At 35.1% G+C, this 19,831-nt stretch overlaps 1 protein-coding gene across 4 annotated transcripts in view; it reads left to right on the plus strand.

Annotated features, from left to right (window-relative positions):
- Positions 1–927: 927 nt before the first annotated feature.
- The window catches only part of SLCO1C1 (solute carrier organic anion transporter family member 1C1), a 56,561-nt gene continuing 37,657 nt past the window's right edge, over positions 928–19,831 (plus strand). Inside the window, exons 1-7 of one of the 4 annotated variants that reach the window (XM_023226186.1) lie at positions 928–1,178; positions 1,302–1,373; positions 5,124–5,277; positions 6,343–6,484; positions 10,960–11,092; positions 16,199–16,323; positions 19,625–19,771. In XM_023226186.1, the coding sequence (XP_023081954.1) occupies positions 5,149–5,277; positions 6,343–6,484; positions 10,960–11,092; positions 16,199–16,323; positions 19,625–19,771 (676 nt within the window). In that variant the 5' untranslated portion in view covers positions 928–1,178; positions 1,302–1,373; positions 5,124–5,148. Of the gene's footprint in view, positions 1,374–5,123; positions 5,278–6,342; positions 6,485–10,959; positions 11,093–16,198; positions 16,324–19,624; positions 19,772–19,831 lie in introns of all 4 variants that reach the window. The other 3 variants (XM_023226189.1, XM_023226187.1, XM_023226190.1) reach the window with 3 other exon arrangements.

Raw genomic sequence — 19,831 nt, forward strand, 5'->3', positions numbered from 1 at the left:
TATTTCTGATGGAAAAGTCTGGTTTGATTGGTAAAGTGAAATATTTGGCCTTTCAGAGTCTGAAAACACCATTGCTTCATTACAAGGTTTAAGATAAACCCATTTTTCTTTTCTTTCTTTTGTAGTAAAATGTGCTTGAATAATATTGATTAACTATCCTGACCATTATGTGAACTAAATATATATCTATATACATATAAAAAATGATGATACCTTCCAGTCATTTTCTTGCAACGTGCTTTTGAATACGTTATATAATTTAATCCTTAAAACAGCCCTATAAATCTCTTTGTTTTTTTTTAACAAAAAAATTCTGCTTTACAAAGGAAGAATTTGAGACTCAGTAAAATTAAGTGACCATCCCAGAGTCTCAGCCACTTAAGAGTAGGGTGAATCTTGGGTAATTCTTGTAGCAAATTTATTTGTTGGTAGGAAACAAATGCAAACTAATACTGCTTAAGATCCTCTACAGTTTTTCTCTTGGAAAAAGAGTTTATTAGAATTGTAGACTTTCTCAGTGCAAGGATTTCTTTATCCTTGGAATTAGGCAGAATAAACTGCCAAAAATTCAATGTGTGTTTTTTTTTCTGTTTTCAAAACTCATAGAAATTGTAAATATGAGCAATTGATCATGTCTCTGAAAATTAACTCTTTCTGTACAGAACGCTGCAGAGCTTTGATGTGACCGTATACTTCGTCCCTAAAGAGTCTAGAATACCAATGGAAAAGAAAACCATGTAGCAAATTAGCCCAAGAACCATTAAAGACAAAACAAAACAAAAACAAACAAACAAAGAAAACACAAGGATCCCAGTGATGTCCCTAAGGAATAGTTGGCTTAAAAGCTTTTTGGAAGGAGGAGAGGTCTCTGGTATAAACTTCCGCCCTCCTCTGGCTTCTGTTCCCTTACCCTCTGCCCCCTGCGGAGTTGTGTTTTCTGGGAATCAGCAAGTAAGATCACAAGTGGTCTTTTCTTTTATTCACTCTCTCCCATAAAGAAAGCTTTATCACGTGTGGCCTTAAACTTGCAGCAAATTGCAAAGAAATGGCTCAAAAGCTTCAGCTCTTTCTGTGCCCTGGGAGCTGAGATGCACGTCAGTGGCCTTGCCAGCGTGGCCAATTCTCTGCTGACTGCCAGAAAAAAGAGGCCAGGAGGAAAGAGAATAGATTGCTCAGGGGTGAGACCATGCCCTTCATCTTTTCTTTCCCCTAATCTGCTCTGCCTGTGTTCACCCACACTCTCCCCACCTGGCAAAATTGTTCAAAATTGCTGTGGAGTTTACCTCAGTTTCCTCTTTCAGCCTGTGGTGTGTGGTCCATCCTCTTGCTGAGCACATTGAAAGGAACTGGCTATCTTTGATCTCTACCTCCAGGTAAGACTTGGTTCTGTCATTTTATATTTTGTGACTAATACATCAGATTCTTATGGGAGATTAACCCTTAATTTCTGTGCTATTTATGTTTTATCCATAAAAATTTCAATGAAAGATGATGATCTCCTTGTTAGTTTGATGAAAATAAGACAGAAGATTGGTTAAAGAAATCAGATAAACTCAAATTTGAGTTCAAATTTTGAATCTCATGCTTGTAAGTTGTTTAGTTTTTGACAAGTCACTTAATTGCTTTGGGCCATCTAATTTAAACAATGGAATTCTAATACTATGCTTGTTTAGTTGTTTTAAGGATTAGAAAAAGTACATACATCACCCAACACAAAAATAGTACTTATTAAATCTGAATCTGACACAAATAATTTGTATTGGTTGGGAAATTAGTTTCTAAACAACACACACTCATCTCCAGCAAGTGCCATGAGGCTATTTTTTAGCTCGTCTGAAGGGAGGCATCCTGGTGTCCAGAAGTCAAGCCGGGACAGAGGTTTTCCTCGTGGGAGATGGCCAAGAGAAGACAGGGAGGAGCGTGGTTGCTTTTAGGACTTTCTCTGTGGCAGTCCTTGGGGACTGATTGCTGGACAGAGTCCGAATCAGTTGCAGAGCGGAGGGTTTGAGTACATCTGTGGGATCTAACTACAACCTTCATAAGCCACTTGCTCTCTATATTTAAAATCTGAAGGGTTGATTTTGAAACCCATGAGGATAGATTATTCAATGTTTTTGAACTAAAGGAAGAGAAACTGCTTGGCTTGTTTTTCTTTGGCCTCCAGAATAAGTTATGCTCCAAACCCAAGGTATTGGATGAAAACTGTCATATGTCTTTTCCTGGAAGAATCTATTCAAGTGGCCAGAGATCAATTAAGGATTTGCCAAATGCAAATCATTCTGAATAACTGTGTACTCTTGCTCTACTTCTGCAGTTGCAAATGAAGAGAAAGAGCCTTCAGGCCCCAAGGATCTTTCCATTCATGTCATTGAGCTTCCTTCCCTCTCTTTTTACAGGGGATGAACTGTAGCCTCCTTGGAACATACTACACTTGCAATAATTTGCACATTAGCCATCAAGACACTTCAGTAAAGCTATGTAGTGCCAATAGTTTAAGCTGGATACTATTTTGCCCTAACACAAAGTGAACTGAGATGACTATATTTATCTTTCGTTGTCACTTTTGAATTTCAGTTACAGTGATTTTTCTGTCAATACCCCCATATATTAGATAACTTAAAATGTCCTATAGTGTCTCAAGTTTTTCAGTAGTGTTTTTAACATAATTATTTTTTCTCTTTGGCATTAGCATTCTAGATGTAACACTTTGGATCTTTTAAAGACAAATTTAGGATAAGTGATAGCATATTTTATTATTAAACAATTTATTTATATTTTCTGGCCACTGGCTTTAATATTATGACTGATGAGAAATAATATGATATCTGAATCCCCAAAACAGAAGGCCAATTTGAATTATATAATTCAATTGTTTGAAGAAGATTGCGATTTAAGCCATAAATTTAATAATTATCCATTTCTTATTTTAAAACCTTTCTGGTTTGTATAACTCTTGCTTGGCAATGTTTTTTACTCAGAGTTTTGTAGTAAAGATATCTATTTACCATTGTATAACTCCGTGTTTCCCAAACCCTGTTTTCCTTGTCCTGGCAAAATATTGGTCTAGAAAAGTAGTCCTAGTGACTCAGTAGATATAGGAAGTTGGCTGTTGGTATCAGATACTGGTAAGGAAGAATCTCTATATTCTTCGTTTCTTAAACTTTGTTTTTTAAATCAGTAATAGATGTTGAATTTTATCAACATGTTTTTCATGTACTGAAATTCTGTTTTTTATTTTGAATTATTCATGTGGTAATTTAGGTGAATAAATTTCCCATAATTAACCAATTGTTTCATCTTTTAGAATAATTCTAATCATAGAACAAGAGTTAATTTGGATTTGCTAGCATTTTACTTAGAATTTTTGTAATCTATGGGCTTGATCTGAAATTTTCCTTTCTGTGCTATCTTTGTGCTGTTTTGTTACCAAGATAATTTTAGTTTTGTCAAACTAATGGAGACAAAGATTATCTGTTTCCATTATCTACTATCTTTCCTCAAAGAATATCCCTTGATAAAGCACTTCTGGTACACCATCTATCCTTAGTATCTTTGTTTAGGGAATAGTTTCAGAGTATTTTTGATAATGTCTTTCTTGGCTATTTTCTCTTCTGGTTTTTATCAATAAAGGTAATGAATATTTGCTAGAAACTTATCCATTAAGTCAAGATATTAAACTTACTTCTACATTTGATGCATCTTCTTATGTTTTATACTCCTAAATATCTGTGTTTTATCTCATTAATATGTATTTGTATCTTTTTTTGTCTTTATTGGCATTATTAACTCTTTGTTTTGCTTATTTTTTGTTTTTAAATTTTTCTGTTTCACTCACTCTTCTTTTTCAATTAAAAAATTAAAGTTATGCATGCTTATAAAATGAATCTAAAAGCCTAATAATAATTTTTTTGAAACCAGACCCTTGCTTCATCCTTTCTTTACTCATTTCCAACTCCCTGGAGGAATCCACTTAACTTTTAAACTGTTGAAGTCCTCTGCTGTTTTACCTTCATATTCTTAATACAAAGCAAACCATTTATACTACTATTACTTGATTTTTCAGTTTGAGAAAGTATGAATTGAAATGATGTTGGATGAGGTTTAGTAAACACAAAACAAGCATTGCATAAAGTCAAGGTGATATACACATAGTCAGAATAAATTTCTGCCACAATAAATGAAATTTGACTCATAACATTATTCCTTTAGGAATAATATTATTCCACTTCTATGATGTGGACATAGAAATTCTCTATTAATGTACAATTGTGTCATCTGATAATATTAGGGAGACTGAGAAATTACTTTGTTGAATTCTTTGATTTAGGTTAGATTATCAGGCAGGCACTGAGCCATGTGGAGTCCTAAAGAAGTAGGGGCACAGGATATGTAAATATTGATGTGAACAGGGAGAAAATAGGTTCAGTGTGTGATCCGGTCCTGTGAGGGGTGGTGGGAAATTGAGCATGGGAAGCAAGGCTGTCTTTTTTAAGACTGATCAAAGACTGTTCTTTCACCTGAATTCAATCTAAGCCTGAGGCACAAATCATGTTGCTCCCTTATTTGTCAAACAAAAACAATACACAAATTGGACCTCTTCTCTTTTGTCATATTTTAAGGCTCACTTTGGGTGCTACAGGAATCATAAGGTGGTATAAGGATCTACAATGAATGTAAAACTTTTCTATTTGTTTTGCTAAGAAGACAGATTTAAAGGCTTTAAAGACTTTATTCTAATGAATCAATATTCAAATAGTTGAATTCCTCTTCTTCCTTTCCTGCTTGCTCCTAGTTTAAACTGGCAAGACCACAAAGTTAGCAAAATTCTGCCTCATTATTTATTCCAAAGGCAACACTTAAATTTATTCTTTGCCATAATGAGGCTTAAACTGGAGGGATTGAGAAAGAATGCTAGCTACAGAGTTCCAATAGCAGGATTAGTTAATCAGATATCCTGGTTGATTTTAATTGAAAACATTTGCCAACTTACTGTGACAACAAAAGGTAGATTCACTTTAAATTGGGTCCATAGAATTGTGGTATATTGTTAAAAAACTTTAATAAATTGTGTAGTATTTATTTATTTATTTATTTATTTTTACTTTAAAAACTAACTTTGACAGATCAGAGTCAAGGAATGTGTTTATAATGGACACTTCATCCAAAGAAAATATCCAGTTATTCTGCAAAACTTCAGTGCAACCTGTTGGAAGGTCTTCTTTTAAAACAGAGTATCCCTCCTCAGAGGAAAAGCAACCATGCTGTGGTGAACTAAAGGTAGAGCAACCAAGAAGTAAATAGTGTTGATGCTCTTAATTTTCTGTCCAGATATCTTCTATATGAGGTTAGAATGAGCATTGTTTTCTCCTTTTTAAAGAACGATCTTAGATGCAATTTACTAAAACCACACCTTGCCAGGCGGTGCAAGCAATCTCTACCTGACCATGTCGGTTAAATTACTTTCCAGGGCTCATTTAAATGCCCCTTTTAAACAGAAAAGACAGAAATAGTAGAAACTACTATTTATTGAACTTCTGCCACGTGCCAGATATTATGCCAAGCGCAGATATAACATTTAATCTGTGAAACATCACATTACTCCCATTTTGCAAATAAAAATGGGAATTATGTTACAGAGTAAGGAGAAGAGCTGCTTTTTAAGTAATGCTTTGTGTGCTCCTATTCTTTCTTTATACAAATATTCGCTCAACAAATCTCTGCTTTTTTCATATAAATGCTAACCTTCCCTATGAATGTTCTGTCACAGATCCATGTCTAGCAAAATATACAAGCTGGATATCAAAGACATGTTTTCCATTGAGAAAAATATTTGACTATGAATTTAATAAGCATAAACATAAACACAAGGAATAATAGTTGCACTTTTTCAGTCTGTACATTATGTTCCCTGGTGGTGCACGCACCACCCTGTGAAATACATACTCTCAAATGCTGGATGTGTTATAGGATGTCAGGTGTGTGGCTTATGGTTTCATTTACTTTCTTACCAATGAATATCTCGCCATACACTGACTCTTTGATGTAAGACTCCTTTGAGTGCCCCTCTGGACCAGAGTGGAAGAAGACAAAGAGAATTCAATACACATTTCGCAAAAAAAATCAAATATATATTTTAAATTCCAAGAGAATTTGAACTTTTGAAAATGTACATGTGCTTAAGGCTGGTGGAAACCTTGAACAGTGTTTGAATTTCAGCAATAATAAAGTTGATATCATACATTGTTCTTTGTTGTTTGTTTTGTATTTGTTTGTCTATTTACTTAGTTTCCAACTGTGTGTCAAACCGGAGTCAGACTAAGTATGACCTGTCATATTTTCCAGGTGTTCTTGGGTGCCTTGTCTTTTGTTTACTTTGCCAAAGCATTGGCAGAAGGCTATCTGAAGAGCACCATCACTCAGATAGAGAGAAGGTTTGATATCCCTTCTTCACTGGTGGGAGTTATTGATGGTAGTTTTGAAATTGGTAGGTATTACAGATGACTTTAATTATAAGCCCAAGATCTTATAGGCGTCGCTAAAGGATATCTTCTGCATTCTGTTGTCTGCTGGGATCTGATTCTATTCATAAAATCTTTTTTGGGGAGACAGAATTTGCCATGATCTTATTCTACAGGAGAGGCAATTTTCTCAGAGCAATCAACAGTAAATTTTTCTCCCAAGGTGTTCGGTATTGTATGGTTTACACAATTCAGAGTTCCACATCAGAGTAAGTGATTTTCTTGCAGAAGAGGGTGAGATGCTAATTGGTATTTTGAGTTATAAATATGTAGAAGTGTCTTTACAGAAGAACAATACACCTGGGAGCCCTATGATTCAATTTTAGAGATGTGGAATAATCCAAATGCGCTCTACAAGAATTTACTGCAATGATGAAAGAAGTTATATCATAAAAGGGATTTTTCCACCCGGTGGCCTAGAAAGAAGAATAAAGGAATTCTATTACCAAGAACACAAGATTCGAGCAGGCAATAAAAATTCAAATCTCAGGTGTCTTTGGTTAGCAATTGACTATAGCCTCCTTTGAAATTAAAAAGACAGAGTAATTTGAGTCACTGTTTTAGAAGTAATTTAAAGAGGATAATCCTAGTTAGTCTGCTTCCTGAATTGATTAACTAAAAGGCTTTAAGTTTTTGTTGAAGTAAACAAAACAGTCCCCTCTCTGGTCCTTAAGGCTTGTTTAGATTCAGATATATGCTATAGTAAAACCTCTAACTGCTCCAATTTTAACTTTACCTGGTGAACTTTCAGAACAGTGAATACATATTTTTCAACCCTTTAACAATTTATTTCTTTTTGTACATACTATGGGTTTTGGTTCTCACTCGGAATATCACAGAAAAAAATAAAATGAATAAGTAACCTTTTGCCTTCAGGCATTTACTTCCCAAATTCATCTTTTGTCATCCTTCCAGAATGACATTTCTTAGTGCCAATGAAATTTTAATGTCCACACAAATTACTGGGCAATCTTTTAAAAATCTTTTTTAAAACCTGATTCGGTAGGAACAGAATAAAATTCTGAATTTCTAGTAAGCTCCTAAATGATGCTGATGCTTCTAGTCAGTTGATCACACTTTGTGTAGCAGGTTTCCGAAACATCTGATCACATCAAGCTTTTATGTAATTTGCTTAGATTGGCCCAAATGGTTGATTTATTCCTTGAGCCCTGTTCTACTGATGGCCCTGCACTGAATGAAGGGCCAAAGAGAATCAAGGTAAATGTTGACACATTATATCATGAGAGGAAACAAGGAGAAAGAGGTAACTGGTGCAGATAAAAGAATAGAGCAGATATGAGCAGGCAAAACATTACATATCATGATGTTTTGATGTTTTTCTCACTCTAGATTATTACATAAAAATATTTCAGAGCTGAAGAGGCATATAAATGATTTGGTCCAAAGCTTTGTTTGGGGTCTCAGGTCCCGATGCAACTTGAGAAAAAAGTTCATAGAGAGTACTAAGTTTTCACAGGAAGTAGCAGAAACCCATGACTCCAAATTCACATTAATTCTTCCAGACCTTTCTAGGTATATAAATTATTTATTGGATTAGTTGCCTTAAAATGGCTTAAAAGTTCTCTTACTTCCATTGAAAACCTTTATCCCAAACATTACAAGTTTGCCATAATTATTTGAATTGCATAAATTTCCAGACAAATGACTTTCCTGCACATAATCTTAATTTACTTCTTTTGCCTCTTTTTGCATTCCTTCCTTCCAAGGTTCTGGAACCAACATCATCCCCCATCTTTATGTTATTTGTATGTGGCAACTTTGTTGAAATTCTGTTAGTTTTAATTGATTTTCCGTGGAAACTGTAGAGTTTTCTGGACAAATTGTCTGAAACAAAATATAATTTTGTATCTTTCTTTGCAACTCTTAGATCTGTTTTTTGTTGTTGTTGTTATTACCTTATTACATTAGCCTCAGTACTATGTTGAAGAGAAGCATTTACAATGGACATCTTTCTCTTCTGTTTGACCTTGATGCAAATACTTTCAAAATTTTAGTATTAAGCAATATGCTTGCTTTGTGGTTTTGATAGATACACTTTAAAAGCTGGTGTGCTCAGATTTGTTTTTTCCTACCATAAATGAATGATTAATTTTATTTAGTACTTTTACGATGTCTATTAACTATGGAATTATTCCCCTTCCATTTGTTATATAGTGATTTAATTAATAATTTACTTTTACTTGGTGGTACTCTTGTACTAGTAAAATAAATTGCGCTTGGTTAGGATATTTTTATTTTTATATACTATTCAGTTTGCTAATATTTTGTTTAGGATTTTTACATCTATCTTCATAACCAAGTTTAGGCTCTAATTGTCTTTTCTTATATTATCCTTGACTAGTTTTGGTTTTAAGAAAATAGTAGCCTTACAAGATGAATTGAATGACTTTCTTTCTTTTCTGTTATCTGAAGTGTGTGTGTGTGTGTGTGTGTGTGTGTGTGTGCGCGCGCGCGCGCGCGCATGCGCGTGTGTGTGCATAGAGAGAAAAAGAGAAGAGAGCAAGAATATGTTACTTTAAAGTTTGATAAGACATATTTCTAAAACTTTCTGTACCTGTTTTTTTGTGAGAGGCTAATGATGGTAAATACGGAAAAATTTTTATATCCAATTTCATTTTTTAAAGATTTTGTATCATCATTTACATTCCAAGTGTATCTCCTGAGATCTCAGAAAAGATATTAAGGAAGCAAAAACTTTGATAGATACATATATATATATATATATATATATATATATTACAGATACTGAACTTGTCTTGTATATGATATGTCCATTAACATAACACAGAAATAGACTGTAAACAGGAGTCCTTTATTGTGTGGTGTTGTTGAAGTGTAGGCGAGAATAGGAGAAAATTGCCTATAAAGTGACAGTCAACTTTCATTTTCTATTGGTTTGTTTATTGTGGTAAATTAACAAACATATAGATAGATTATCAAAATAATATGATGTACAATGTCTTCTACTAAATTCTTAAATTTCAAATGAGAAATCCTGTGCTCAATTATTAGTTTTTTAATATGAACATTAAGAAGAGCTTAATTCTTCGTGGAGCCATAAAGACTAGGATCACTGTTCAAGTCATGTTTCTCACTATCATTCTTATTATCCTCAAGCCCACAAAAATTACTGCTTTATTTCCAATTTACTAAAGCTGGCAATGTGAGTGAACACTAGTGAATTAGATGATTGCTTACAGATATAGGGAAACATGCTTTTGCCCCAAAATTGGAAATAAGGAGAACTTCAAAGCAAGGCCACCCATTAGCCATCACAATCAATTGCTGGGAAATTGTTGAGATCTTACTCTATCTAGCACTGTACATCTTAAAAACTAAATATCTCAAATAAATATAGCTAAAGCTTTAAAGTCCCCTGAAGTCTAAAACCTTAACAATGTTTATCAAAGCATGTTCTAGGAATCATCATCAACACACTGGAGTTAGTATTTGAAATGCAGATTTCCTGACCTGACCCCAGACCCATGGACTCAGAAACATTTGGTATTTGCCAAGAATCTGCATTTTTAACAAGTTTCCATTTGCTTAACCATTTCCTTTCAGTATTTTTATGCACAGCAAAGCCTGAGAAATATTACTTGAAGCATGTTTAATCACTTATCACCATCATCAACTAAAAGTAATGTATCACATGCTTCAGTAGAGACATTTTGGAAAGCCGTAATTTCTACTTTCAGAAAAACCCCAATAGTTTTAAACCATTTTTCACAAAAGAGATAGATGGGCCTATTTTATAGAGATTTTGTATTTCGTAAAATTTGTGTTATAGGCATACGTTGAGGTTATATAATTGATGTATACCTGAAGTTGCCTATGTGGAATAATTTTTATTTCTATTTTGAGTCTTAATCTTTTTGTACAAAGTTTATTAACAAATCATAAAGTATCATCTGTGTAAATGTGTTTCATCATTTTATTTCATTTAAAGTGAAGTACAATTGTGTTTAATTTTTCTATAAAGGATATCAGCTAAATAATTTGTAATGTAGTTCACAAGCAGTTAGACACGAATAGAAGTTTTCACAGAAATTTTAATGAATAAAGAAAAAATAAGAAGTTTACTTCAAAATTACTAAAAAATATTTAAGAGAGAAACTAAAGGAAGCCTTCTAGAATTTGACTTACTGATAAAATATTTTACAAGGACAAATAATTAGGTTGGGTGAAGTGAGGTAGAAGGATTGAATTAAAATATTTTGATAAAGGGATGAGGTGATTGAAGTAATGAACATGAGAATTTCAAGAGTCATCTCAGATTAAAGGGAAAAAATTAAATGATGTAAGAGATGGCTTAGCCAAAAGAAAACATTGCTTGGTCTGCTATATACATTCATTTGGTTATGCTGTTGACTCCTTTCTAAGTTCTCTAATTTATGGTGTTTTATTCTTTTCCTCAAAGGGAATCTCTTAGTTATAACATTTGTTAGCTACTTTGGAGCCAAACTTCACAGGCCAAAAATAATCGGAGCAGGGTGTCTAATAATGGGAGTTGGAACATTGCTCATTGCAATGCCTCAGTTCTTCATGGAGCAGTAAGTCTAAAGCAATCATCTTTTCCTTGCCTTTCCAAACAACTGCATTTCTCCCTTTTATGATGATAATTAATTATGTAAATTGAAGCTTAATCCATGATAACTTTGTCTTACTTTTGTTACATTCTCTCTGGATAAAATTTCAGAACAATTTTATAATTTTTCTTCTGACAATAAACTGTAAAAAAACTAATAGATTACTGTATATTGATATCAACAAGATTAAAGAAAGATTTTACCAACTATGCTTTGAGTCAAATGCTTTAATTTAGCTGTGGAGGCAAAATACGTAACTGAAAATAAATTAACATGTGGTAAATGTCAAATAGGTAATTAATGAACACTACAGATAATAAATTCTGGATTATGGAACACTGGCTGGTAGATAATTAACTCAGGGATATATTATCAACTCAAACAACTATTCAATGTCTCAACAGTATCTCTTAGACCTTTGTCAATGGAAGCGGGGTGTCTGTATCCTCTAACCCTAAAGCCTACTTTTGGTACTTTTGTTAATATATGTACATGACTTTAGTAGTTCCAAAGATTTTTACCTATATCATTTTTACCCTTATAGTAACCTGTGAGGTAAGAGAACATAGTTTATCTTTTTTACTTTAGAGCTAAGGACCAGACACCATGACTTGAAGAGTTTTATGACTTTTGTAAATTTAGGTGTCTCGTAATTATGGAACCAGAACCCTAAAACAGGTCAGTTGACTTGTCAAGCAGCAGTCTTCATACATACCCATGTCACTGCCTTTCTCTGTGTTTATCTACTGCTGATAAAGGAAATGACTATCAAAAGGTTTCAAAGTAAGAGAATATTGTAGAAAATTATATTTCAAGTGATACTTTATTGTCCACTCTAGATCATTGTATCAGGACAGTTTAAAGCTGGAGAGACTTAGAAATGATCTAGTCTGAACTTTTTCTTGAATTTCTAGACCATTACGTAAGTACAGTCAGATTTTGACCTCCCTGGCCAATCTATCAAGGTAGGGCCCAGAATTCTTTGAGAATTTTCTACCCATTTGGGTGAATTCCTGGGACCCTAAGTTTTTAGTGGGGGGGGGATTCTGTGGTTTGGGGCTTCTGCCTGCTCTTTGGACAACCTCCTTCCCTAGGCCAGAAGTTTCCTTGATCATTGAGATTCCACAGAAATGTTATATGTGTTCAGCCTGTAGAAAGAATGGAAAAGAAGAATGAGAAAATGGGTCTCCAACCTGCCTAATTCCTGCTTGATCTTAGTTGTGTTGCTGTTATCTGCCGATTCATTGAGCCTCCATGTGACAGTTTACTCAGGGAGAAAAGCAATTCCACTACTGAAAAAATTAAAAACGTGAAAGTAGTCACATAGGATAGATAAATCCATTACTCTAGACTTAAATCACTCTGCAGTGGATCAGTAGCTCTTCCATGTGACAATGGCTACATTACTTAATTTTTCTAGGTCTCACTTTCTGCATCTTAAAACAGGTATTAAAAATAATTCCTGGCTCATAATGCCATTGCAAATATTAAGTGAGATGACACAGGTAAAATGCTTATAAAGGTTACCAGCCTAACTAGTAGCTGTGTCATCATTGTTGTGTGTTATCAATCCTTTTAGCTAATTAAGCCAACTGGTTTTAACCAGCAATGGTTTTGTCTTAAAGCTGCTGTATATAGATGAATAATTTTATTACTTTAAGTTAGTGACAAATATCGAATACCTATATAAGAAAATCAGAGGAAAAAATGTATTAAAAAGAAGGTCAGACAACCAGACAGGCTAGTGTTGACAAAGGATATCAAAGGGACAGAGACAGATTCTTATCCAACATTTTTGATATGCTAGAGGATATATTTGTTTATTTATTTTGTAATATACTTGCCATGTACAATGCCAGGTAATGGAGCTATTTCTGTGAGAAAACAAAATAGAACAAACACACACACAATTCTTCCTTCATGAGGCTTGCTCTCTACTGAGGATTATCACTCTAATTTCTTTCCATCTTTACACAACATTAGTCACTAACTGGGTACTTATCCAAAATGTGATTTTCGTTCTCTAAGAGATAACTGTGCTCTGTCTCCTTTACAGAAATATCCTTGATGTCCAACAAAAGCTATTAATCATGGATAGCAACTATTGAGGGCCTATTCCTAATAGGCTGTTTAGTTTTATGTGTTAGCTCATTTAACTTATTAATTTAGCAAGTATATATATATATATTTGTGAAATATATATATACACACACATATATATATATATATAATTTTTCTAGGCAGTCAAGAAAGAGTAGTGACAAAATAATCCCTGCCCTCATAGATCTTCTGAGGAGGAGACAAAAAATAAACAGATAAATACAGTATGTCAGAGAATGGTAAGAACTACAGAGAAAAATAACCCAGTAAAGACACATAAGGAGTATGTGTGGTGGGTTGGGGGTGGTTGCAGTATCAAGTAGGGTAGTCAACGTATGGCTCACAGAGTTCATGACATTTGAAGATGACCTGATAATAGTAAAGAGGACAGTCATGTGGATATCTGGGGAAGAAGACTTCTAGCCTAAGTGAACAGTGAAGGCCAAGTTTCTTCAGTAGGAGGAAGTGTGGCACATGGATGACCTGCAAGGAGGCCTGTGTGGCTAAAAGGCAATGACCACGGGGAAAGCACAGAAGATGAATGCTGAGAAGTAAAAGGGAACGAGAGAATATGTCAACGTTGTTTCTCACTTTGATGGGCATTTGAATCACCTGAGGCTCTTGGTAAACTGCAGATTGTGATTCAGTGGCCCTGGGGTTGGTGCTGAGATTCAGCTGATGTTGCTGGTCTGCAGACCATCCTTTGAGTCATAAGGTTAGGACAAGTACAAGTATTTAGTTTGTCCTCTGAATGAGATGCGAAGTTGTTAGAAGGCTTTAAGCAGAGTGACATGATCTTACTTATATTTTTAAAGGATCACACTGACTGCTGCTTGGAGAATTGACTCTGGTGGGCAAGCTTGGAAGCAGGCAGACTATTTAGGAGGCTACTGTAAAATTTCCTACATCAAAGTCAAGAGTGCATCAGTCAGGATTTGAATGCAGGTCAGAACTAAAGCTAAAGCCTCTAATATGAAAGCATTTATAATATTAGTCCGAGATTTACATAATTACACCTTTGTCTCTTCTTCAACAGAGTTTAGGTACAGACCACATCCGTAACTCTCATTTTACAACTAAGTCAATTAAAACCTAAAACTTAATTTTTTTAGAGTATCACAGATAGCAATTAGTAACAAAAGTGGCACTTAAATAAGGTACCAGTTATTTGAAATCAAAATAATTATGATACTTGCAACAGTAACCTGTTGTCAGCAGGAACTGAGTTAAAATAACGAAAATTTTTCAAAATACTCCATGATCACCATCTGTACTTACTTCAATGGTCTTGAAGCATCATAACAGTCAATGGTTTATCTGTAATTATTAACAAAATAAAATTATATTTACCATGATTTCAATGCTAAATGTTTCATGTGTACTTAAGAATTGAAAACAGTCAACTTCGCTGAGTGATTCTTAACCTACTATGGTCAGGGAACCTTTGATAAAATTATAAAACCTGTAACCCTCTTCTGTTAAGCATTCACATAAAAACATACATACAAAAATGTTCTTACATTTTCAGTGGGGTTCATCAACCCATTGAGGTGTAGACTGCACAAAACAGATTTAAGGTAACCTATTTATCAACTTGAGTATTTTAATAATGCAATACATCTTTTCTTTACCATGCTGAATAAACTGTTCTTTACTATTAATATGCCAATGCATATTCCTATGAATACTAGCCTTTGGCCAAATAGTGCCTGAATAAAATGAGAATCAAGATGATATTGGGATGTTTTCTTACCAGATACCTCTCCCCAAAGGGGTACAAAGAGTGTGGAGAATGTGGCATATGAAGGGTAATTTGAGTGCAAGAGTAGAACTGGGAGATTGTAGATTAGCATTATCACAGGCTGCCCACTAAGCAATGGCCCTTTATCCCAGCTGCTATCATAACCTTATAAATAGGGGAATGGGTGGAATCAGAAGTAACTTGTGGCCGGGCATGGTGGCTCACGCCTGTAATTCCAGCACTTTGGGAGACTGAGGTCAGGAGATCAAGACCATCCTGACCAACATGGTGAAACCCTGTCTGTACTAAAAATACAAAAAGTTAGCCGGGCATGGTGGTGGGTGCCTGTAGTCTCAGATACTCGGGAGGCTGAGGCAGGAGAATGGTGTGAACCCAGGAGGCAGAACTTGCAGTGAGCAGTGATCCTGCCACTGCACTCCAGCCTGGGCGACAGAGCGAGACTCCATCTCTTAAAAAAAAAAAAAAAAAAAAAAAAAAAGGAACTTGTTGCTATACTAGTAACCAGCAGAGAAAAAGCAAAATATCATCAGGATAAATGGTACAAAGTGTGTCATTTTCCATTCTCCAGAATCAGCCTTGAAATTCAACTACATTTACAACTCTAAATAAAGTATGCTGATGGCAATACATTGTTTAATTATGGCTCTTTCTCTGACTCAGAAAAATTCATGCTTTTATCAAGTCGAATACTTTTTCACCGAGGGGGGAGGTGATTTATAGTCATTAGTTTGCTTTAAGATGAGCCTCTATGGGTACCTTTACTTTTATTTTCTGTCATTAATTGACTGGCCCAGGTATGGTGTAAAGCACGGGTGTCCAAATTTTGGCTTCCCTGGAAGAAGAATTGTCTTGGGCCATACTTAAAATACACTAACAATAGTTGATGAGCTAAAAAGATTGCAAAAAAATATTTCATAATGTTTTTAGAAAGTTTATGAATTTGTGTCGGGCTACATTCAAGGCCATCTTGGGCCACATGCAGCCCACAGACCGCGGGTAGGACAAGCTTGGTGTCGAGTCTGTGAGCTAGATCTTCTGGCTACCTCTTCAGCAAAATCTGCTGTTAAATGCTGCCTTGGTTTGGTGAATTAGATTCAGAGACAGCTGCAAGCTCAACCTGGCACCCTAAAGATTCGTAGAGTACACGTATAATATTCTTAGTATGATGTTAATGAGTCTATCATGAAGAAAACATTCTTCTTATACAGGTACAAATATGAAAGATATTCTCCTTCCTCCAATTCTACTCTCAGCATCTCTCCGTGTCTCCTAGAGTCAAGCAGTCAACTACCAGTTTCAGTTATGGAAAAATCAAAATCCAAAATAACTAACGGTAAGATCATTTTTTTGACTTGACTAAGCAAGCTTTAAAAAAAAAGACTTTATATGTGCTCTAGGATGGACAAAAGTATCTATGATTTTTGCTTCCAAAAGCTTTACTACTTAAATTGAGATATCACAATGCCATAAAAAATTCCTAGAATATAAAGCAATGTTTGATTAGATCCTAAGAAAATATACCAGATGATCAAATCTTTTGGGAAAAAAAGGAGCATTAATTGATAGTGCCTGGGAAAGTCTTTCAATGCTTCTGAATAAGTGGATCTTGAAAGCAGGGTGACACTAGTTTAGCACATACAACTCTCAATCCATTGCTCAGCTATGAAAGAAATAAAATTTTTCCCGTAAGTCAATTTAATTTCTGTGTTCAGCCACTTTTCGTCAGAATGGCAAAAATGTAATGTCAATTTGTCCCTAACCTCCCTTTTTGTCCCCAGGGGTTATTTACAATCTAGGGAGCTTACATAAGAGTAAAATGGACACCTGTGGCGGGAGCTCTTGGTGTTATCAGTTTCCTGCCAGCTTAGATATCTAAAACCCGTGTGGTCACAATGTTTGGTCATGGGCTATCTTATGTCCATGTTCATACCTTTTTTTTCTCACAGCAGCTCTCTCTAGTACGGAAGTGGCCATCTTAGATACATGGAAATAATTACATTTTTCACCTGAGCTAGGATGCAGGAATTTCATCAAAGCGTCTAGTGTTCTAGATGGCTGACGCATATGGCACAGCAATGCTTTGTCTGAGACACCCTTGGGAATATAGGGATACTCTCTTCTATATCACTGTAGACACTGGAAGTCCCGCGAGTCAAAGGCAGGAATCTGAACTAGACTGAAATAGAGTCTTGCCTCCTGCCTGGGCTTCACCTGGCCGAGGTAACACAGGTTTTCCTTACTCAGAGTAGCCATGAGTTTATCCACAGGTGTTCACTGTGTCTCTAGGACTCAGTACAGGCAGGGAGAGCAAATCCCCTCTTCTCCCTTCAGCTTCCCTTCAGCATCAATATGCTCCACACTCCTTCCCCGCCACCTCCCAATTTCACCCCCTACTCCTAACTGGAGGAACCACATTGTATACAGGCAGAATGGAAGCCTTTTTAAAATTAATATATACCTGCGATCCATCCAAATCTCTTATCTATTCCACAGGACCTTTTCACTCCCCTAATATTCTCATTAGTACTTTCTGTTGAGATGTCTTTTTTTCCTGGGCAATGAACCCTGGCTGTTTGAATGAAGGGAGGGGACAAAGGACTAAAAACATATGGAAATGTGGAAGGAGAAGGAAGGGGAGAGCACAGAAATGTAAAAAGTTTACCCTCTCCTGCTGTATCAAAAGAAAGAACGCATTCTAGACAAAGACAAATATTCAGGAGGATACATTCAAATCAATGGACAAGAACAGCATCCTTGTTTATGTAAAAATATAATAGATAATAAATATGGTTTAGGTTCAAATAAGAAGGCAGGGAGCTGACTTAAGGGTTTGCAGTTTCATCTGTATACAATGTACAGTCAGGGAAGGTGTTTTGTTTTGAAAGAGACATGATATAATGACAGCACAGCTAGTTAGGAAATATTTAAACCTGTAATGTAAAAAGATGAAAGGTGAAAGGTTAAACATAGACTCAGTAATTAAAATGCTTTTAAAAAAAGGACAAGTTATGGACAGATACAGAGAAAGACAATTATTTTCTTTCCTTCAGGTGAGGTATTGTTCCCTTAACATCTGTTTCCTTAAACATAGTGGACACAAGGCTCACCCTAAAGCTGCTAATAAGAATCTTCTCAAAAGTGCTCCACATACAATCCTCATCTCCCCTACAACACTCTACAGCAGAGCTGTCCACAGAACTATCTGTGATAATGGGAATGTCTTATATCTTTGCTGTCCCATACAGTAGCCTCTAGCTGCAGGTGACTACTGGGTATTTGAAATATAGCTAGTGTGACAGAAAAACTGAATTTTAATTTTATTTTATTTCAATTTTAATAGCCACATGTGGCTTATGGTTACTGTATTAAAAAGCATACACCTAAGATGTCTACACTTCTCTACTACAAGACTCTCCTACCAATAAGCTTCTTAGAATTATACAATTGTGAGGGCTAGAATGTACATTAGAGTTAATTTTAGAAAAGGAATTCATATAGTATTTTTGGAAGCAGAATAGAAATCCAGACAAGACAAGTGAAAATTCCATGGTAATTTGAACTTTTCTAGAAGAAGCAGAGTCAGATAGAATCCACATGAGTACAAAGGAATCTTTTCTGTTAGTTATGCAGTCTGATTCACTTGCCCAAAGGTGTTCACCTTGGATCTTCGCATAATCTATTCTTCACAGCCAAAAATTACTTTAAGAGTTATTAACAGGTAAAGATAACTCCTACTTCATAGGATTGTTAGGAAGATTCAATTAAAAAATGCCTGCAAACCAGTTAGTTCAGCACGTGGCAGAGAAAGAACATTCAGCAGTGATGATTGTTGGAGGTTGTTAACGTTATCAATTTTATTAAAACACCTAAACCTTCAAAGCTATGTTTCATTTATGATATGAGGGTAATTATCCTAGTGCACATGATCATATTAAGACATGAATTTTACAAAAGCATTTAAAAATGGTTAGCATCGAATTTTACTCTAAAAATGCTGTCAAAATGTTTCTTTTGTTGGAATAACTATACTGCTAAAGTATAGGGATTTATCATTTTTATGTAAATTTGTTTCCAAAGTCCTAAAAATGGTTATTCACTAACAAACAAATATAAATGTAGGCAATACTGCCCAAATGTTGGAATATCAACCATATAAAAATTCGAATTTCAGATAAAACTGAGTGAACAATAAGATTACTTGTGATTTCTGCTGAAAAATAGAGCTAAAAATTAAGGTGAGAAAGACTTTGTTCAAAAGAACTAAAAATTAAGGTGGGAAAGACTTTGTTCCAAATTTTCTGTTTTGCCCCAGATAGATATTGAATGTCATTGTAGTGTGGGAACTCAGATAGCTCAGGGCGGGAATAAAATGGAAAGGAGAGAATAAAAAGTAAAGGGATCAGGAGCAAGAAGCAGTAGAGTTGCTCGGTGAAGTCTCTCGGGTATTTACTCTGCCTAAAAGGTTGAAGATATAAAACATTTTTAGAACTTGACCAAACTCCCATCAAATTATGACTATTGCACAAAAACTCCTGCGTTCTAGTTCAGTTTAAGATATATTGTAGAAATGCAGAATAAATACTTAACTTTTATAGTGATCTATTTTCAATCCTGTGGTTTGCCTTTCTTTCAAGAATGTGAAGTGGACACTAGCTCTTCCATGTGGATTTATGTTTTCCTGGGCAATCTTCTTCGTGGAATAGGAGAAACTCCCATTCAGCCTCTGGGCATTGCCTACCTGGATGATTTTGCCAGTGAAGACAATGCAGCTTTCTATATTGGTAATACTGACATATTGCTTTACTTAGCTTCTTGGGAAGAAGGGTGTCTAGTTTTCTGAA

Source organism: Piliocolobus tephrosceles, chromosome 10, assembly GCF_002776525.5.
Source record: "Piliocolobus tephrosceles isolate RC106 chromosome 10, ASM277652v3, whole genome shotgun sequence".
Taxonomy (NCBI): Eukaryota; Metazoa; Chordata; class Mammalia; order Primates; family Cercopithecidae; genus Piliocolobus; species Piliocolobus tephrosceles.